The following is a 21,876-nucleotide window of genomic DNA, read 5'->3' as shown; positions in this document are numbered from 1 at the left end:
TAGCCAACACGATAAATCTAATTAAATTTTATATATTGATTGGACAAGGGCGTCTGCAAAGAATTATTATTATTATTATTATTATTATTATTATTATTATTAATTATAATAATATTAATAATAATAATAATAATAATATAGTTACATAAATGTCTTACGTATAGGTGTATCTCAATTATTATTAATATTAATAATTATTATTATAGGTCATTTTGTTGATTTACCTCAAGATGACTTGCAAGTATTAATAATTTGTGCAAAATGTTTTACGTGTATAAAACATTACAAAAACATAGCCTCATAGGGATTTATTATATATTTTTGTTTTGTTCAGCAGACGTATCGAATACGGACTGTAATACACACACACACACATGTACAGTAAATATTGCATAAACGCCTATCTCATGTTCTGACAGTAGTCTATACTCGTTCTGGATGATGTAACTGATGCCATTTTGGCTCATAAATATTTCTTTCTTATGCACTATGCAAGACGGAATTTGGAACCAACATGGCGCGTACGGTCTTCAGCTTCAGAGCACTCAACGACTCGGCAGGACGAACGAATCCGCCAGACTGAGTCAGTGAGTCACTGAGCACCGCTGTTCACAGTGAATCAAAAGAGCCGATTCAATGCGGACACTGATCCGATTCGCATCGTACAACCAAAATGGAATCGTTCGCGAACTGCACATCTGATCTGACAGTTTCCACTCTGCAACACAACTGACTTCACCGCTGACTGACCCAGACTGAGTGGAGCAACTACATGGCTTCTGAATTTAATTATAAACAAAGCATGCTTTTAATAAAAGTTGTGGACAATCGCTTACTACATATTACATGTGTTTATTTTATACAGCCTTTATTCGCATCTTTATCAATGGCGACAGTAATTTTGTAGGTGACTGTCCATATATTATATATATATATATATATATATATATATATATATATATATATATATATATAGTGTGCATGTGTGCATGTATGTATGTATGTATGTATGTGTGTGTGTGCGTTTCTTACCTAAACATAAACTGGGACATCACATGCTCTTAATGAATACAATGCCCCATTTGCCCCTTGCTAAATGACGTGATCTACATTAGTCTGGCACTGTGCTATCTGATGAGCTGAATTAAAGTGCTCTGCAGGTTACATTAATATGAATATGATATTAAACATGCTTCTGTGCACGTAGCAGGTGAATCCTGTGTTTTGTTTCAGTGCTGTATGTATGGGCGGTGGGATCAAGTGATTGTCCAGCTCTTGACTGCAGGTCTCTGCACACACGGGGTGTTTAAGGAGTCGCTGAATCGGCGCTGCTGTTGAAACCGAGACAGTCGATTCCCATCCCACACAGAGATCACCACACCAGCCCACCTGCTCACTGACTGGGTTAGGAAGAACCGTCACTCAAACCGCCCTCACCATTTTTTGCTTTTCCACCGCAAAAGAACTGGCACTTTTTCTGGCACCAAAAACGTGCTGGTCTGGAACCTGGTCATTATCTGGTCCGGTGTTACGCTGAATTCAGTGCCCGTACGAGTCATGTGTGCCGGGTTGGTTTGCGCATGATTAATAATGTATGAATAAATTCATTTTCTTAGCACAGTGCGAATTAAACAAAACATACGTATTGTACAGTAAGAGAAGATCGAATACACAATAAGATCTGTTACAGTGATGCGCTTTGTGCTCACACGCCAGCAGTGTTGACAATGGATTATTATTATTATTATTACTACTACTACTACTACTACTACTACTATTGTGCATTTGTTAGCAGACGCTCTTATCCAGGGCGGCTTTCAAAACATAAGAGCATTGCTGCGTGTCTGACAACAGGGACAATGCAGCAATCATTTGGGACCATCATCCCAGACTTCATCAATAAGCACAATTTCCCATCAAATCATTAACATCACCTTGAGATCGTCCGACAGTATATTGATCTGCCTGCGACTGCGCCGCAAATACTCCCAAAACAGCCACATCCATAATCAATAGGCTAGCCTATAGTTATTTTGTTTTAAATAAGAATAAAAGTAAAAATACGCCACAAAATGAATGAAAATGTATCCACTCATACAAAGTATATTCATAATGAACTGTGTGCACGGTGATGAATGCATGTTAACTCTATCTTGTATTTTATTCAATACAGTAAAGGTGTCTGAAATAGCGAATCGGTGTAAATCCCTTAATGAATCAAATAAAAATCAATACAAATAAAAGGCTGTTATCTTAGCATATTCGTTTAGTTGTATTTTCGTTTCTGCTACATGTGTGATCTCGCGTTTTTTTGTTTTGTTTTTTACAATGTATCTGTGCTGTGTGTAGACACTGAATGGATTTGATTGTGATGGTTAAATAGGGTTTAAAGACGCAGTCGCCTCGGTGCTGATTATTACAGCTGTGTGTTTCTCTTCTACTCCGAGCTTGGGAACACCCACATCCGGTGACGTCAGCGTTTGGTTCCAAAACCGGCGGAAAAGCGGGCCGGTTCCCAAAAAGATCAGCTGGTTCCCAGGCCGAGCACCGGCTCCGGCTCCGGCTCCAGCACCGGCTCCTTGTTGACGGAAAAGCGCTATAATAAGTGACGTCCTTTCCATTGGTAAATACCATGCCTATCTTCTGCAGCTGCACAAATGCCAGCAAATACGCGATGTAAACAAACCGCACGCTTCTCTTCAGCAGAATCTCCGCTACGCAGCCACAAATGAAGAACTCGTCTCTATCGTTTCCCGTCGTAATTGATGAATACTTATCTAGCAGAACAACTTTGTTAAATAAATATCTATTTAAAAATGCATTATTAGAAGACGTGTGGAAATAGCATAATAACAGCAGACCTGACAACTCTCCTATTATTATTGTTGCCTGACATTATCACAACTTTTTATTGTCACAATTTAAAATTAACCATAAAGGTTGTGACTATTTGTTTATAAAGGAATATTTTGCCATCACATCTGTAACTGAACGACCAATCTGTTTTTATTTTTCAATTTTTATACATTTTCATTTACATGCCAGTTTAACAATGTGAGCTGCAATGAAAATGAAAACATTAGCGTCCTTGTGGCAATGTTTTCCGGTCACAACAGCGAAATACAAAATGTATAAGACATATCTATTTAGCTAATTTATACAGTCTACAGTCGACTAAACGATTGACTTTCCCTGTCCAAACCACACTCAGACTGCCGCTCTGCGTTCGGAAACACACCTGTGCATTCGAGTTGCGGCGAATACAAAATAAAGAGCAATAGCCGGCTGTGTGTGTAAAATATGTTTGTTGCTCCCGTTTCCTTTTCTGTCAATTCTATTTTCGCAAAAGAGTGTTTGGCTTTTAGGTGGGTTATACCAGCTATAGATTCGTGGTAGTTTAATTGTACTGCACATTATTATACACTCATGTGTTTCTCTGTAAGGAAGCCATGGGGCGCGTTGTAGTGCAGATTTCCGCAGATATGCGCAGACCTGCAGAATTCCACCGATTGTGCGAATATGAACTTTGTCAACGCAACTGTGGCTGGTAAGACTGACAGATTTACCCGCCACTGGCTAAATCTACCCGCTGTAATTTATTATTTTTACAGTAACATATGTAACAGAGACACCATTAACACTAGAACCTCTGAGATTTTGTACTACATACAACCGCCGCATAATGTGCGGCTCCTTTAACAGCTGTGTGACGACAATGAAAAACAAATTGTTGGATAAAACTTAATAGTTTTACAACTGAACATCACAGGGCAGAAACACTGTATTTACATTGAAAAAAAAAAGGTTTCTATTTTTTAAAAAACAAGCACATATACATAAACATGAACAAAACGAATAAACTCATCACATGATTTGAGTGGATGGTAACTGGCAGAATTGTAAAAAAAACTTGATAAACGTACTTTTAAACACAAAAATACTTTTAAAAGTACTTGAAGAGCATCTGCAAAGGTATCCACAAGCTCTCAGAAGAAATCAAGTTAGCAAAAGCTATTGCAAGAAAGGAATGGTTTTTTTTTTCTTCACTTGGAATACAACATTACATTATAAGAAGCTTAAACTGTAACTAGGAAACAAAAAATGTTTGAAAGGTAAATTGAAGGTGTCATGAAATCGCGGATACCACCGCCCACTGTTTCGGAGAACAAATGCATGGTATTCTGGCACACATCATTTGCAACCAAATTTAAGTCACCTAGTGTTTTCTCATATAGACTCCAGCTTTATTATTTTTTGTAAATTAATTAGCAGATAGTATTCCAAATTTTTTATTTTATTTTTATTTTTTGGTTTTTGGAATCAATAAATAAACCTATACAATTGTACTAGGGATGCACCGATGAATCGGCCAACAATCGGTATCGGCAGATTATAGGCATAAAATGTAATAATCAGTATCTGCCTACTACTTTAAAATGGCTGATTACTTGCGACCTATTGTGGTGTCTGAAAAGGCATCATGTTTACCTAATTTTTATAATAGGCTAACGTTTTTTTGTCCAGTCAAGTGTCAATGACAGATAATATAGTGCCAGTCTGCTTTGTAGTATATAAGGTGAGAGTTTACACACTCATGCTCCGTTTCTACTGGTGGACCCGGTGTTTCCACCGGTGTTTCCACTTGTATTTTAATAAAAATAGTTTATTACGTCTACGTGCAGGAAAGAAATGTATGGGCTTTGTAGACGGTTTCCTTTCGCGTACCTTTCATTTATAAAAAATACACAATGTCAAATTGGTGGCCTTTTTTCCTATGTCTGAATGGGGTATAAGTCTTTTCTTATTCAAATATATGGAAACATAACTTGTATAATTAAAATTAGGTGAAATAAGAAGCAGCACCAGAAGCAACATTTTTATTTAATTTATGACGGTAGAAAGTTACAGAAATGCCAAAACATCGGTATCGGCATCGGCTAATTATGTTATATGACTGTGGAGTGGCTGTGGGTTCAAATCCCGGGTGGGGCAGCGCTGTTGTACCCCTGAGCAAGGTACTTCACTTAGATTGCTCCAGTAAAATGCCCAGCTGTATAAATGGGTACAAATGTAAGTCGCCCTGGATAAGAGCGTCAGCTAAAAATAATAATAATATGAACATCGGCTATCGGTATCGGCCAATAATTTTCTTATCGGTGCATCCCTAAATTGTACAATACAAATAATTACATAATGATACTCAAATTCAGTTCATAAAGTGTAAAAAATAATAAAACAAGGTACAAGTCTATGAATAACAGTAATACATCAACTATTTGGATTAGTCAATGTAATGATGCAATGCAATGCAATGTAATGAAGAAGCAGCCTACACTGTGTTAGTGTGTAAATATTGCATGTCATGTATGCCTACATTTTAAGTATTTGCTGTTCAAATACAACAAGCTCTGTCCATACAACAAAATATATAAATACATAGATAGGCCTACACACATTCATGTACAATACACAGTATTTCCAGTGATTCATTTTGTTGTAATAAATTGTGTGGAAATTCAAACCACAATTAGAAAGCATATTAAGAAAATGAAAAAGGATAATTTAGGATAATTCACATAATATTCACATAACATGTAGGCCTACAACAGGGATGAAAACAGATACAGTCCAATTTCTACTTTTCAAACGGGGTTAATAAAAAAAGTGGAATTTCCATTTTTTCTGTACTGCCTGCTGTAAATGACAGGCTGTATTCTAATGCATCTAATCTTGGAGAAAGGGAGCTGCCATGTGGTCCTGTCAATGATGCTGGCAAGCACAAGGCATTCTTTTCTAAGAGTCTTATAAACAAGTCTCTTTGGCAAGCACCAACTAGAAATTTGCCGAATCAGAAATGCGCATTAAGTCTACAGCCACGTGGCTCAGCTGTGGGCTGACAGTAACCCACCCCCCATATCCTCCCAGAATTACAGAATGTGAGATTCAGAGAACAACTTGGATCTCACTGAAAATGCTACCTTATCTCCCAAAAAGACAGTTCTTCAGTTGGTGTTCAAACAAGTCAAATTTAAATCTACACAAAAAACACATAATGCTTTCTTCCTGTTCTGTAAACTAATAATAATAATTTACTCTTTGATTGTACACCATGGGCCTAAACATTTTTAGCCACATACAAATTTGGAATTGTCACCCAAACCGGTTAAAGACATGCCTGTAACATTTAAGTTTGCATCATCCAGGTGGGTGCTATAAATTGGTGGTGGTGGGACCCCATAACATGTTAATTGCTTTGGGTTTCTGCATAAAGTGCTATAGAAGTGATTATTATTAATTATTATTATTACAGATGGTTTCAAACTTCCATTTAAAAGTTAATTTAGAAACTTTCAAAACAAGGACATTTATTAAAGAAAGAGACTCTGCTTCACTGTTTAAAAGAGATTCAGTCCCTTTAACTACATACTTTTTGTAGCAGGTCCACTACTGCACACAATATTGTCATCTTACAAATACATTTTACCTTTTGAACAGTAGTTATCCATGCTTAAATTTCTATACTCTTTATCCAAGAAACATGTCCCTTTGTGATTTGCGAGTTACCTACATTATCTAGATGAAGACAATACTGCATAACCACCTAAATCCTCTTCATAGGTTGCTTCTTCAAGTTAATGCACCTGCATGTAATGCTCTGCCATCCTCCAAACCCCAACACACGAAGCTATGGATATTAAACTGCAGCTGGCCTGTACTCTGTTTTCCCCCCAAGAAGTTATTTTCATTTCCTTTATAGATTATCTCTTGCTCCATCTCTAGCTCAATAGAGTGCATTCAAACAGCATGTGTATGTGAAGTGGTTAATTGGTAACTTGCAGGAATCATTAAAAGCAGGCCACGGGTGGACAACTATCTGAAACTAAAACATTGTCAGTCTGAAGTTTTGATTCAACGGGTTTATAAAAATAAAAAACAAAAAGGCTGATTCAACAAACAAGACGTTCGGGTTCTCAAAGCACTGATTGTTCCTGTTAGGCTTCCATTACATATGTTACAGTAGTATGTTACAGTACCACATAAGCCCACTTGCTCTTTTATTTTGCAACACAAAAAAGACAGGAAATACTAGAAGGATGATCTGTTTCACAGTAAACAAAGTTGCTACTGTCATGTTACTTTTTATTTGGAGCCAATAATTTTTTGTTCTTGAGTTATGTATGATTTTGTGCTGCCAGTGTGCAGCAGCATTTTTAGAAGTCACCCCAAAACTTTGCATTATGAGGGGACCTCCCAAGAAGCCATTTTTCTGGACTTTGGTCACCAAACTTGGTGAATATTGATAAGCATTATAAAATTAAGAGATTAAATGAAACCTTATATGATGAATTTGTTTGGGATTTCAAAATCTAGATTTCATGAGTTTCTGGAGCTAGGGTGAAACACTGTCAGAATGATGGTCACACAGATAGATGAAGTAGAACAACAAAAATTGAGAAACTGTTGACCATAGTAAATCAAAACATTTTAGAAGCTTCTTCAGATAAAACAATATTTAATGTTCTATCAATTATTATAATCTTAAAATTGAATTGTTTTTGTTATATGGGCTTAAAAGTAACAGTGCCCACTAAGCCCAGAACTCATTGTACCTCATATTAAAAAAGCCTTAAATTAATTAATATTACTCAGAATACATCCTTTTCATTCATGAACTTAACTACTTACCTTATTTTCATTATGGGGACAAAATGGGTAGGCAGTAAAAATTATAGGCACTGCAATAACATGATGGAAGCTTGCTGTGAATTTCGTGCGGATCACAGATAGACAGAGAAGAAGAATTTTCACGAGTATTTTGAGAAGCTGTTTTTGCCAAAGATCTCTATCGAAATATCGTCCTTTTTAAAGCAATCGCCTGATAGCCGCTATAGTATAGCCGCTTGCCATATTGGTGGCCAATCGATCGGTGCATCCCTAGTCAAAAGGTAATGGAGGAAAGGACTGCGCTGCCATTCCTATGTTAGCAGGAACAAAATTTGAAAGGAGGAATTCCCTGCGAAACTTAATGTGCTTTCCACGGCTCTCAAGCCAGAGAACATCGGTGGCTTTAAGAGCACTGGAATATTCCCTGTGAACCAAAGCCGGGTGGACAGACAAGTGTCCACAAATCATGCTCCTTTTTCTGAAGCACCTGTGCAGACTTCCACAGCCCCAACAGTGATTAGTCTCAGATGATATAAAAATACAATTTTAATTGGTTAGGTTGGTTATTTGAGGTCTGAATTCAGTAATCTATAAAATATTAAGTACTTAATCAATACAATTTGAAGTATTTACTGTTAAAACTCTTGTGGCCTTATTTAGGACATATGTACCTTATAAGCCCACTCTGGACTTTTCACTTTTGCAATTAAATAAGTTAATTTAATTTAGTAAATGTATGACAAAATCTACCACAAGTGTACTCATCTACCCACTTTATTGGGACAAAATTCACAAATTTATAAGAAAATATGTAAAACTCAGATTTTGGAGGGCTTAATTGGGTCACTTCCCATAAATGATTTTACTGGTAGAGAAGTCCACTTTCAACCAGGTAAGATTTCTAATACTGAAAAAAAGAACAAGTGTATATGCTCTTTTATAAACTTTATAAATTTTGCTTCTAAATGTTTTTAAATCAGAGGAGCCAAAATGGAAATTGTTTCTTAGCCAATTGTATACTGATTCAAATTTCTCTGATACAGAGAACAGTGACATTAACTGTGCGTTATATTGGGTCATCTGTTAGGCTAATCATTTAAACAGAAAAACTTGTAATCCAAAGAAAAACTAAGGTTTAAGGTAACTGTTTTCTATGTTTTTAAACCCAATGTTTTAGATTTTTGTAGTGTGTATTTGGCATATAGTATATGATAGTGCCTTCTTCTATTTTCTATATTTTAGTGTAGAAAGCAAATACATACATAGAGATGTCTTTATGAAAGTCAGAGATTAGTGCATATCACAATCCTGCAAGACAAACAACACTTCAGACATTCTGGCCACTTAAACCTGAAAAAACATAACCCAGCATTCATACTCACATTATGGGTAAATAAAGGTGTGAACCACAAAATTGCCTTTTACTGAGGCTCTTCATTTTGTTCTTACAAAGGTTAGCTTGAACAAAATTATAGACTGTTGATCACTATATAATTGACAATGAATCCTCAGGGTGGGATCTGTAAGTTGTGCTTTTTTAGGAGATATCTGAGAAGTAAATACAAGAGGAAGAAACAATTGCTTATTCTGTCAACACAGACAACACAGAAAAGTCATCATAGGGTTGCCCGTAACAGTGTCTATGACTAGACCCAAATGATATGGAAAGGAATAGAAACTAATCTTAATAGAATACTTCGGTAGTTTGGCATTTTAGCCTGATTGCTTACTCACCCAGAGTCAAACTAATCCATGCAAACCTTTTTTAATTCTGTGTGTTTGTTTATAATCACTTTGCCAGTGAGGGAAACTCTTTATCCTGTCTAAATTAAAAGGAATATTAAGGGTGGGAGGGGATTTAAAAGAGTACCACTTGTCTATTGCAGGTATCTAGAGCTTCACACAGCAATTTTTTGTAATTACTTTTTGGATGGGGTATTCCAGGAGGCATATAGAGTGACACTGCCCGAAGTTAATAACGCTTAAAGTTGGAGAGTAGCTGCACGAGTTTGATTGACCAGCATTGTGGGAAGAATTGACCGAGTCACCTGGTGTAAGAGAGAGGGAGAGGTTGACAGACGGTCAGGACAGACAGAGGCCTGTCCCAAAGCTGTAAAAAGGGAGGACTGCTTACATAAATGCAGGGAATTGTCCTGCAGTGAAGACAAAACAAAAACACCCAATTCTCTCTTTCTTTTTATCTCAGAACAACACAATATACGCAAGCCACAGATATCTACCTTCTTCCAGCACGCATCCTGGTGTGCAAACATTACTAAAATAAAACACTGTTGGTTAATAAAACCCTACCACACGCAGGCCAAAGACCTAACACAAACTTTCTGCTAGTTCTTTGTTTTTGGTCGAAACAGAGGGGGGGATCATTCCATGAATTTTAGCAAGGTTTCATAGTGCTGTAAAAACCATCCCAGAATAATAGTCTACCAAACAGATAAAGAACTTGAGCCTCTCCCCGCATTTAGCACAAACCGTTCTAATCCAAGGACACCTTTGTTATACAAATAAATAATGGCAGTTTCATTAGGACTGATGAAACAAATATGGCACGAGAACAAACAAACATCTACAGCAGCAGCAACCCTTGTTTTCACACAACAAACTCTACTTTCAAAAGGGGCAAATTGAAAGCCCGAGGGATTTAACCAAATCACTTAATTTATACATTCCAAAAGGTACAGCAAGTGAATAAATCATACAATGTATATAACCCCCCTGAGAGGAGTTTAGGACACCTGGAAATGATTCAAGAAATTACTTTACAACCAACTTCTTATTTTGCTCCTGAAAATCACACAGTCATGGTCTACAAGTCTACAAAAAGGTAAATACAAATAAGTAGGAAAAAAAAACCACTAAGCAAAATTAAAAAAGGAAACCTGCCATAACAATTATGATTTGTATAATCATTATTCTGCCTGGTTTGATTTCTGACGTTCCTTCTTCAGAATCCTGGTTAGACACAAATCACACCCATTGAATCACCCAGCATTTTCATACCAAAGTTTGTAAAGCACCTGGATGAACTTGCATTCAGATATTTGTCTTCAGGGAGTTTGGACAAAACATTTTTGCAAGCCTGCACCTACCTATGTATCTGTTTCATCCAGATATATTGCCCTATGAATCTTTAAACACACATAAACCCTTGCAACCTTCATTATTGAGAAGTATAAAGTATCTTGTTATTTTCAGACTGATGCTTTGGAAATGTTGATTCTAAATTAAATGTCTTATCCTTATACTGCTTGTGCTAGCTGAAAGAATACTCCAGTACACTGATCAGCAGAGATGCCTCAGACAATTTCCAAGTTTACACTAACAAATTAAGAATATTTCATTTCATGCAACTCTGAAGCACATCTGCAGACTCCATTTCAAGGTCTAAAATCATTTTTAAATTCTGGTTATGGTGCCTTGAAATTATACTTGCCCCTCCCCAAATAATTTTAGGCTATTTGGTGGAGATTGAATTTGACACAGATTAACCAAAATAACCAAAGGATACTTTAATGCACAAGCGCACGTTCCATCGCCGGGCTAAACTCAATCTGCAAGCACCCCCTACAATATGTGATCGCACCCCCCACCCCCGATAATTTAGATGTATATAATTTGTATAAAATTAAAGAATAAGAGTTTGCATTTTAATAAACTGGAAAGCAATGCAAACAGATGCAGAAAGGTTAATTTTCTTTTTATTAAGATGGTGAAGTCGTACAACAGTTATTATAATATTATTATATTATTAACTATTTTGTATTAACACGTGCTGTACTGGTAAGCAGAATAGAAACGCGACAGTCGGAGAAGAAATGTCCCTGTCTATCAGATGAAATGCGCCACTATAAACCTGTATGTGGTAAATCTACCTGAATCTATACCATTTTACAGCGCATGTGTTGCATGATTACTATTACTTGTATTATTGTTGTTATGTGACAATAAATCATACTGTGTGTATATTTGTATGGTATTTGTTAGTTTTGCATATTTAATGATTAACAAAATACTTGTAGTTTGAATGTCTTTGGTCTTATTTTGTAGCTTGTTAAAAACAAGAAATAGAGATATATATCGTGTATTGCCCAAACTTCTAAAAATATTGAGATATTATTTTTAAGTCATATCACCCTGCCCTACATTCAACTAAATCAGACTCACTAGAATGAAGAGTAATAACAAAGGCTATGTGTGTGTATATTATTACAGTGTCAATGCTAATTTCTGGGGGAAACCCTGTATTGCAATGGTATATAACCAGCATAGGTTATGTCACCTTGGTGTAAGGCATCTGCCAAATGAATGATGATAAAAACAAATTATGAATTCAAGTCAATCAGTTTTGTTATGGGAATAAAATGAAATTAATTTGGAATGATACATCACATATTTGCACTTGTATTTTGGTAGTGGTGAAGGAAACATATGTGCATTTGCAACATGTCATTTACATTTACGCCAAGTATGTCCGTTAGTTACATTGTTCACTCACTTTGTTTCAATATTTATTTACATTTAAATGCATGGAACGCCAAGTCTATCCGTTAGTGTAGTTACATTGTTCACTCACTTTGTTTCACTATTTTCACGGCACCACTTGGGCATGATTCTAGCTGGGGTTCCTGAACTTGCCTTGACAATCCTAGAAATCGGTTACCATCTGAAGAAATGACATTGCTTTTAGACCATCTGCATTTCAGCATAATGGACTTCCTAATCAAGCAAGGGTTTTGTAATTGATTTGGAAATCACTGTGAACAAACATACGAATACCCCTCAACCCTCAAGGACCATTCTTCTCTTAATTGAACGAGTGACTTGATCAATGTTCACAGTCAAACTAACTGGGCTGTCAGGCTCTCGGGCTCTTCAGGACCAGGGCTGAAGACTGCTTGCCTATGGAAACCATGCATACAGGTGACTTAAGAGAGGTGCTTGTTACTTACACAGTACATAGGCTAGTACTCTAATTGTGGCTATTATTAATAGGCCTAGACAGGAGAAGAAAAAAAAATAATAAAGTGGAATATTATGAGTTGGTGTACAGGATTTAGGGATCAGTGCTTTGCTTGTGGATTTAAGAACATTGCGAATACTGCAAAAACCTTTTTTCCATCCGTTAAAATGATCATGCTGTGAAGTTATTGCAACCCACAGCATGCCGCTGACAGAGATTGTTCTCAAGGCAGGCAAAGACTGACTCCCACATAGCTAGGCCTCCTTCCTCTACAGCAATGAGAGCTACCTTTATTGAAGGCATTCTAGTTTTTAACCACAGGTTCGGTACTGGAGCTGAAACTGGTTAGGTGCCCTTTGATACAAACAAGCAGTGGTGAACAATGGGATGAGCAAAGAAACACCCTTTACAGAAAGAGATACAATGAATAAAAAGGATCAATGAAGCATGCTGGGTGTGGTTAAGGTTAGGGTCAGGTTGAAAGACATTTCATCTCTCTACCCATGGACTATTTTAGGATTAGAATGAAACAATGTAAATAAACAAATAAAATGAAAGCCAATTCTGAGCTATCCAGTAACATTCCAGTAAAGTCTAAAAACCCCCCAGTAAAGTCCACTTTCTACCAGCTGGGTCTGAGAAGCTAACAGGGATCAATCTGAAGGAAAGACTAACTGATTTTATGAAACACTAAACAAACAAAACAAAACAAAAAATCTGCAAAACAGTGCTTTGTGTTTAATGCATAACCTTTAAAATCCTTCAAGAGTAAAGTAATTAAAACTTATCAAGACCTTCAGAAGTATTGATATTAAACAGCAAGAATCATGTTACTACAGGATATGAGAAAATACATAGGCCTAGGCCATTTACATTCAATGCTCTAAACAACGTATTTATTCGGTAAACAAATATTATGATTAGAAACAATGTGGTATTATACATTCCAGACATTGCTTGTTCTAATTTGTCCAGCTTAGGGACAACACATCAACATACAGTACAGAGATTTTGTTTCTAATATTAATAGATTCAAACAATATGCTTTAGATTAGTGCTTGGTGATATGACTAATATAAAATATTTTGATATTTTTAGAAGTTTAGGCGATGCACGATATATATCTCAATATTTCTTGTTTTTATCCAATCAAGCTACAAAATAAGACCAAATACATTCAATCTACAAGTATTTTGTTAATCATTAAATATGCAAAGCTAACAAATACAACATGCAGGCTATCATGGTAAATGTATGCAGAATGCAACACATTACAGCACAAGTGTTGTGTGATTACTATTACTTGTGTATGTTGTTATGGGATAATATAATTTACGGTCACATAACAACAATAACAGTAATCACACAACACATACGCTGTAAAATGGTATAGATTCAGGTAGATTTACCACATCCGGTTTTATAGTGGCGCATTTAACATCTGCTAAAGAGGTACATTTCTTCTCTGACTGTTGGGTTTCGATTCTGCTTACCTGTACAGCAATACAAAATAGTTAATGATAATAATAATGATAATAATAATAATAATAATAATAATAATAATAATATATTATTAATAAAAATAATATGAAACTTTCTGTTTGCATTGCTTTCCAGTTTATTAAAATGAAAACAAACTATTATTCTTTAATTGTATACAAATTATATACATCTAAATTAGCGGGGGTAGGGGGTGCTTGCAGATCAAGTTTAGCCTGGCGACGAGACCGGGGCGGAACATGTGCGCTTGTGCATTAAAGTATCTTTTGGTTATTTTAGTTATTCTGCGTTCACTCTCCTCCATGTTTGTTTGTTTCTGAATGCACATTTCTTGCCTGCATCCGGCACATGTGGAAGAACCGTGAAGAACGCAAAGCGTCGTCCAATAGATAAAAAAATATCGCTGTAAAGAGTGGGATTTGTGACAAAACGAAATAAACGATAGAGCATAATATGAAAAGATAGACTTTTTCTATCGTCACACGATATATATCGTCATATCGCACAGCCCTACTTTAGATTTGTGCATGTAACTGGTATTTTGGGCAAATTTACAAGATGCTACTAGGGCTGCAACAATTAGTCGACTTACTCGACTTATTCGACTAGTACAATACGTCGACTTCTATTTCAGCTGTTGAATAGTAATTTAGCTACGTTGCCTCGAGCGAAAGCATAGAAAATGTGGGATTATTTATAAGAGAAAGAATGATATATGGTGCTTTGTGGATTATGTAAATCATAATTAGCTTTCCAAAAGAGCACATCCGACAAGCTTGAGCACTTGAAACAAAACGCATGGTAACTTTTTGCAATGTTGCTAGTAATAGGGAAACTGTGGTATTAAATATGAAATTGCGCTGACGAACGTGTTGTATTTGCTGTAAGGTTTTCTATAATGCTTATCTATGCAAAAGTCTATATCTAAAATTCGACACTGAATTTGACATACCTACATGCACGTAATTCTACATCTGTCTTCAATCGTGGCGCACGTAGACGCAATTTCCCAAAGGTACAGACCAACTTAAAAGTGACTTTTGAATACAAGCACACTAGAATTTCTTAGTTAAAATTAATTGGCTTTCTCGCCAATGCTTGTGCCATCGACAATCGCAGCATTGAACTAATTAATTAATTTAAGCTGGGAAACTCAGGTTTACGTGTAAAGAAGTTTTTGTTATCCTGCAGACATGTGGAATATTGCGCATACGTGCACCGAGAAGGAAGACACATGGATTATGGGCATGTTTCAGGCATTTCAAATTCTACATAGAATTTTGGATATAGACTTTTGAAACGTATGTAGGTTCTGGGCGCTATGGAGGACAAACAGGACTGAGCATTTACCACTTCAATACCATGATGTACGCACACATGTCAAATGAAAACCCTCAGTACCATTTGGTTTCATGTCATTCCCAAAGCCAGCGTTGATACTGTAGAATGTGAATTGAAATCCGGGGACCGCGATCATGCCATGTTTTTATCTAATCGGATGTTGATCAGAGCCTCCATGTACCTGTGCGCATCTCGAAGTCTTTAATCTATTGCGGCAATGCATTCACCTTTTACAAATATACAAATACAGTTTTATATTATAATTGCTAGTTTTATTATTAGTTGTACTTGTTTAGTTGTAGTTTATGTAGTTTTTAGCAAGAGCTACACAGTGCTGTGTCGAGATACGTTCAGAAAACACTGCTGAATAGAAGGCAATGAAGCAGCGTTTGCGCCAGCCAGATCCATCACAATGCTGCGTGGAGTCCTGTAGCGCTGTCTACCAAGCTTATTGTATTGAACATTTCAATACATTGCACTGAGCAAGCCACTGATGGCACAAGTTTTGATAGAGATTGAGTTTTATTTGATACTTAGTTTATTATTACAGATTTTCAGTGTATTATTTATTATTTTCATATGAGTTCCAGTGTATTGCATATTATTAGTGTTTCAGTGTATTGTTCAATATTTTTATTTTCATTTTAGTTTGTTTATTGTTTTTATTACAAAAGTTCGTTATTTATTATAAAATATAATATTCTAAACAAAAAAATGCATTTGCATTGTTTTCTTTGTAAAAAACAAACAAACAAACAAACTTGTACTTATCTCTTTACTGAACCTGGATATGTAGTACACCTTTAATTCATTGTATGTTTACATTTTAAAGCAATTTCAGGCTTAAATCATTATTATCATTATTTTGAAAATCTGGTACCTGGGAAGGGTTTTCTTTTTTAATCTGGAATTGAAGTGGTTAAGTGTAATTTTTAGTCCTCAGGGCAATCAGAGCCCTGTATTTATAGAGTTCGGCAAACTCGAAAATAGGATGCCATGTTGACACCAGGACCCCATAAGCATGCATTGATAATAAAACATTGTTTTTGTTGTTGTAATTATTCCAATAATTGATTGTTTCATGTATAGAATAATCGATTATCATATTAATCGATAGCTGCAGCCCTAGATGCTACACACACACACACACAAAAATATGTTTGTCACAGTTTGTTTTATTCTGAGTTACTCCCTGCATCTCAAATTCAACTGGTAGGAATAGGAATCCACATTTCTGCTGATACAATTTCTGACAGTACCAGCAAAACCTGGTCTCCATACAATTCTCTACCAGCAGAATAAACTAAAAGGAGTTACTTTGGTTTTAATCAAACAATATTCACATTTTTAAATAACGTGTATAGGTGTTCTTTTAAAAATATACAGTACTGTGCAAAGGTTTTAGGCAGATGTGAAAAAATGCTATAAAGTAAGAATGCTTTCAAAAATATACATGTTAATATATTATATTAATCAATTAACTAAATGCAAAGTGAGTGAACAGAAGAAAAATCTAAATCAAATCCATATTTGGTGTGACCACCCTTTGCCTTCAAAACAGCATCAATTCTTCTACGTACACTTCCACAAAGTCAGATTTTGTAGGCATATAGTCAGGTGTATGATTAAACAAATTATACCAAACAGGTGCTAATGATCATCAATTCAATATGTAGGTTGAAACACAATCAGTAACTGAAACAGAAACAGCTGTGTAGGAGGAATAAAACTGGGTGAGGAAGAGCCAAACTTAGCTAACAAGGTGAGGTTGCTGAAGACTCCTCACTTTCTCCAGCCAAACAATATGGGGAAGCAATAAAAAAGGCAAACAGAATGTTAAGGTATATTGTGAAACATGTAGAATTTAAAACAAGGGAAGTAATATTCAGACTGTACAATGCGCTAGTTAGAGCTCATCTGGAATACTGTGTACAGTTCTGGGCTCCACACTTCAAGAAGGATATCGCTGCTCTAGAGGCAGTTCAGAGGAGAGCAACCAGACTTATTCCAGGTCTGAAGGGAATGTCCTACTCAGAGAGACTGAGGGAACTGAACCTTTTCACACTGGAACATAGGAGAGTACGTGGAGACTTGATTCAAGTCTTCAAAATCATGAAAGGCATCGACCACATCAAACCAGAGGAGCTTTTCCAGATCAGAAGGGACACACGCACCCGGGGACACAAATGGAAATTGGGCTTCAAGGCATTCAAAATGGAAAACAGGAGACACTTCTTTACAGAGAGTGTTGACACAATCTGGAATAAACTACCCAACAATGTGGTAGAAGCTGAAAGTTTGGGAACATTTAAAAATAGACTGGATAGGATCCTTGGATCACTTAGATATTAATGGACACGAAACGAGCATGATGGGTCGAATGGCCTCCTCTCGTTTGTAAACTTTCTTACGTTCTTATGTCGCTTAGTTGACTCGGTGTTAACTTAGCTGGAGTTAGTACGCATTCACGTAAAAGGGGCTTGTTCGGCAGCGCAGGCTGAGGTTTTGCACAATGGCTCTGGCTCCGTATTATTGGCCTCCTCTCATTTGTAAACGTTCTTATGTTCTTATGACAACGACCCCAAATATACAGCGAAAGTCATTAAGAACTATCTTCAGCATAAAGAAGAACAAGGAGTCGTGGAAGTGATGGTATGGCCCCCACAGAGCCCTGATCTCAACATCATCGAGTCTGTCTGGGATTACATGAAGAGAGAGAAGCAACTGAGGCTGCCTAAATCCACAGAAAAACTGTGGTTAGTTCTCCAAGATGTTTGGGCCAACCTACCTGCCGAGTTCTTTCAAAAACTGTGTGCAAGTGTACCTAGAAGAATTGATGCTGTTTTGAAGGCAAAGGGTGGTCACACCAAATATTGATTTGAAGATTTTTCTTCTGTTCACTCACTTTGCATTTAGTTAATCGATAAATATAATCTATTAACATGTCTATTTTTGAAAGCATTTTTTCATTACAGCATTTTTTCACACCTGCCTAAAACTTTTGCACAGTACTGTATACAAATATTCTTTAGTTGTTCCTTGACCTAACTGTGGTTTACATTGCAGCAAAGCCACTTAAAACTTTTTTGTTTATCATAACTCAGAAAATAAAGCCCCTTGGTATGTTTATGGTAAACAGTGTGCAGTGTAATTAAATAAGCAGGATGGTTTCACCAATTTAAAGTATTCAAGTCCTATAATATCTATAGTAGTCTATGCAGCAAATGTATATTGCTTTTATATAACTTAAGTGATTTACTTAATTGCTTTGTCTGGATTTCATACAATTAGATTTCTACATGCGATAGGGATCTTTAGAAGAAAATTACAGCACTTCAGCCGAGGCCATGTGATTTTATGTGACGTCCAGCAGTGGACTCTCAACCATGCCCAGCCCCCTTTTTCCATTTTCTTAACGGCTCCACATAGCATTTGCTAATAAGCATTAGAATTTGCACACAAAGGAGGCAGTCAGTGGGTTTTCAATGAAGCTGACATTTTTCCCTGCCACACACTGGGTTCCTCCTTGATATTCTGCCATGAAATCTGAGTGTTTCCACGGCCAATTGCTTGTGTAAAACCTGGACTTCGTAACCTTTTGAACCTGAGCTCAGAAGGCTATTTTTTTCCGGCCCTGCAGTTGACTGACCACATTTAAAAACATGCTTACTCAGGGAGGATTATTGAACCGTTACATTCCCTCCAGTGTAAATTAAGCAGTGCCATGGAGTTTGAATTCAGCATTTTGGTTCTGTGTAAGATCCCTTTAAACAATTATATAATTGGTTTCAATCGGTAAACTATTAAAAAGAGATTAAAATACTTGTAAAATAATTGGAGGACAGATGCTGGTGGATCCATTTGAATGGCAACAACAGTGCAGTAAACCTATTGTCTGTTTGTATGTCTGCATATGGTGCATGGGTAGACTGCTGCTGATGTATTTAGCTAGGAGTCACATGTAAGACATGTAAGTTCCAATATATGGCAGTCATATTTCTAGCATTGTACCGCTTGAGGGTTTATGTTCCCACCAACATTTTTCAAAGGAATGATGTCTGCATGACGTAAACGTAAAGACATTGATATTTCCATAAGCCTCTGGGCTGGTGTCAATGCAGCTGTCACTTGACGTACAATGTGTTGCAACCTTATGCGGAATGTACTGCGGAAGACATTGCAAATAAACACAGGAATCCCTTTGCAAACTAAACAAAAATAAATGTTAATTTACCTTATTACAATACAGCATCCAAACCTCGTACAGTCTTTCTGTAGATGCCATTCCTCAGCCCTTGGGTATTGCACGCAATTCACTTTCGGGATCAAAAACGCTTCATTCGCATGGGGTTGCGAGCTGTCATTTTACACATTTTCCTTATGTAACATCCTTATTAATCCCCAGAAAACGGTAAAAGTTTTTTTCTTCTGTAGAAAAAAAAATACAAGCAAAACAACTTAATCCATGGATGGGTTTGGGTGAAAGCAGCAATATTAAACTGCAGAGTGGCTTTCAGCTGCCATTATAATCGCCCTGGACTCTGGCTCTGATGACTTCTTTCCTCATCTGAACCCATGGAGTGACACCAGGCAATACTCTTTCACTCTGTTCTCGTAATCAATTTACATATCCCACTTCCTCTTCTCTTTTGACGTTTACGACAACGTCTGTGGGGTTATGTAAGTGGAAGTCATCATAGCTACATATCCTACAGGGAAAGAAAAAGTAGCATGATTCAAACACAGAAAACTATACCATTGATAGCCACTGCGAAATCTGATGCATCCCTGCTAACACACAACGTTATAGAAACAATACTGAGTGGCTACAACGTTGGGGCACCATAGTGTGTTAGATATTCCCATTCATATTTGGAATATGTATTGATTTATTAAAACCGCAGTCACTTTCCATCGAATTTAAAAAGAGATCCTAAGCATGAAATCTGCATCTTAGCATAAACATTCGTGTAATTAAATAAAAATAAATGTATCTTTTTACACCCAAATAAAGTTTAATAACAATAGCAATGACGACTAAAAACATAACCGCCATCAATAAATACAAAAGTAAAACAGGTATTTCAAAGTTTTACCCCTCAAGTTGAGACTGTTGTCAGGATTTCAATGCACTGGCATACTTCACACAATCGAGTCGTCCATGAATAAGCACACCTCTTACATTTTAATTTGGGAAATAAAACTTCAAAACATGTAAGAAAAAATAATTAGCTAGCTTAGTAGCGAAGACATCGCAAGATATTGTATATCACGTCCAATTGTGTCAAATAATGCAAGGCCTCGATTCGCTTGCTCGTTTACACGGAGCGAAAACAAGATTCACTTCGAAATGACGAGGAGTGCAGGCTGATACAAAGTTTCATCAAATTAAAAGGCAATACCTCTACCAACAAGACAACAGCCCCCACAAAACTTCACAGCCAAACACCTTCTCACCGGGTCCGAGTTTCTGCTTTAATTTGAAGAGAAGCGTACACTAGCAGTGCGCAGAGATCCCAGGTAGCTGTCCACTGGTTCACATTCCTGCAGCAATTCCACTGCTCGGACTCAGACCTGGCAGCCAGGTGACTGTCAGTGCCGTAAGCCGCACATTTCACACGAGTAGCGAGGGCAAAGAAGGGACTGTCTGTTGATTTCCTGGGCTTTGCGACAGTCGCTCGGTGGTTTACGGTGGCGATGTGGAGCTCTCGGGTCGCTGAGGGTGGGGCTGGGTTACCGTGGAGCTTGGACTCATTCTTAGCCCGGATTGGCTGCTATTAGACAGGTTCGAGAAAGCAATATTGAAGATATAGCGCCACCTGCAGCCAGTCAACAGGTATTGTCAGTCCTGTAAAGCTGGCAGGACCATTGATTTGTTATTCTCTCCATAAATGAAATAAAAAATGTTTGTGTTGTGAAACAAAAGTTAAATAAACAAAAATGATATGTGTTAGTTGCATAAGTATTCACCCCCCTGAGTCAAACAGTAAAACAAATACAGTTTTTTGGTCTCTACCAGCTTTGCACATCTGGTAATGTATGCCCATTCCTCTTGGCAAAATTGCTCAACCTCTCTCAAGTTGGATGGGCACCATTGGAACACAGCAATTTACAAGTCTGGCCACAGATTCTCAATTGGGCCATTCTAGGGCACTCAGCCTCTTGTTTTTAAACCACTCCAGTGTAGCCTTGGCTGTGTGTTTAGGATCATTGTCTTACTGAAAGGTGAATCTACACCTCAGTCCAAGGTCTCTTGCAGACTGAAGCAGGTTTTCCTCTAGGATATTCTTATATTTGGCTCCATGCATTTTACCTTCAATCCTGACAAGTTTTCCAGTCCCTGCCGATGAAAAGCAGGATTTTACATGGGCTTTTTTCAGAACAAAAGCATT

General features: G+C 36.9%; 1 protein-coding gene across 4 annotated transcripts in view; it reads right to left on the bottom strand.

Annotated features, from left to right (window-relative positions):
• The window catches only part of nbeal1 (neurobeachin-like 1), a 125,880-nt gene extending 104,742 nt beyond the window's left edge, over positions 1-21,138 (bottom strand). For 2 of the 4 annotated variants that reach the window (XM_066687874.1, XM_066687877.1), the window contains exons 1-2: positions 20,942-21,138; positions 19,719-20,193 (exon numbers count right to left, since the gene is read on the bottom strand). In XM_066687874.1, the coding sequence (XP_066543971.1) occupies positions 19,719-19,769 (51 nt within the window). In that variant the 5' untranslated portion in view covers positions 19,770-20,193; positions 20,942-21,138. Of the gene's footprint in view, positions 1-19,718; positions 20,194-20,886 lie in introns of all 4 variants that reach the window. The other 2 variants (XM_066687875.1, XM_066687876.1) reach the window with 2 other exon arrangements.
• Positions 21,139-21,876: the final 738 nt, after the last annotated feature.

The sequence above is a fragment of the Amia ocellicauda genome, chromosome 16 (assembly GCF_036373705.1).
Source record: "Amia ocellicauda isolate fAmiCal2 chromosome 16, fAmiCal2.hap1, whole genome shotgun sequence".
In the NCBI taxonomy this organism is placed as follows: Eukaryota; Metazoa; Chordata; class Actinopteri; order Amiiformes; family Amiidae; genus Amia; species Amia ocellicauda.
Note: the sequence above shows the minus strand (reverse complement) of the source record. Positions and strands in the feature narration are given on the sequence as shown.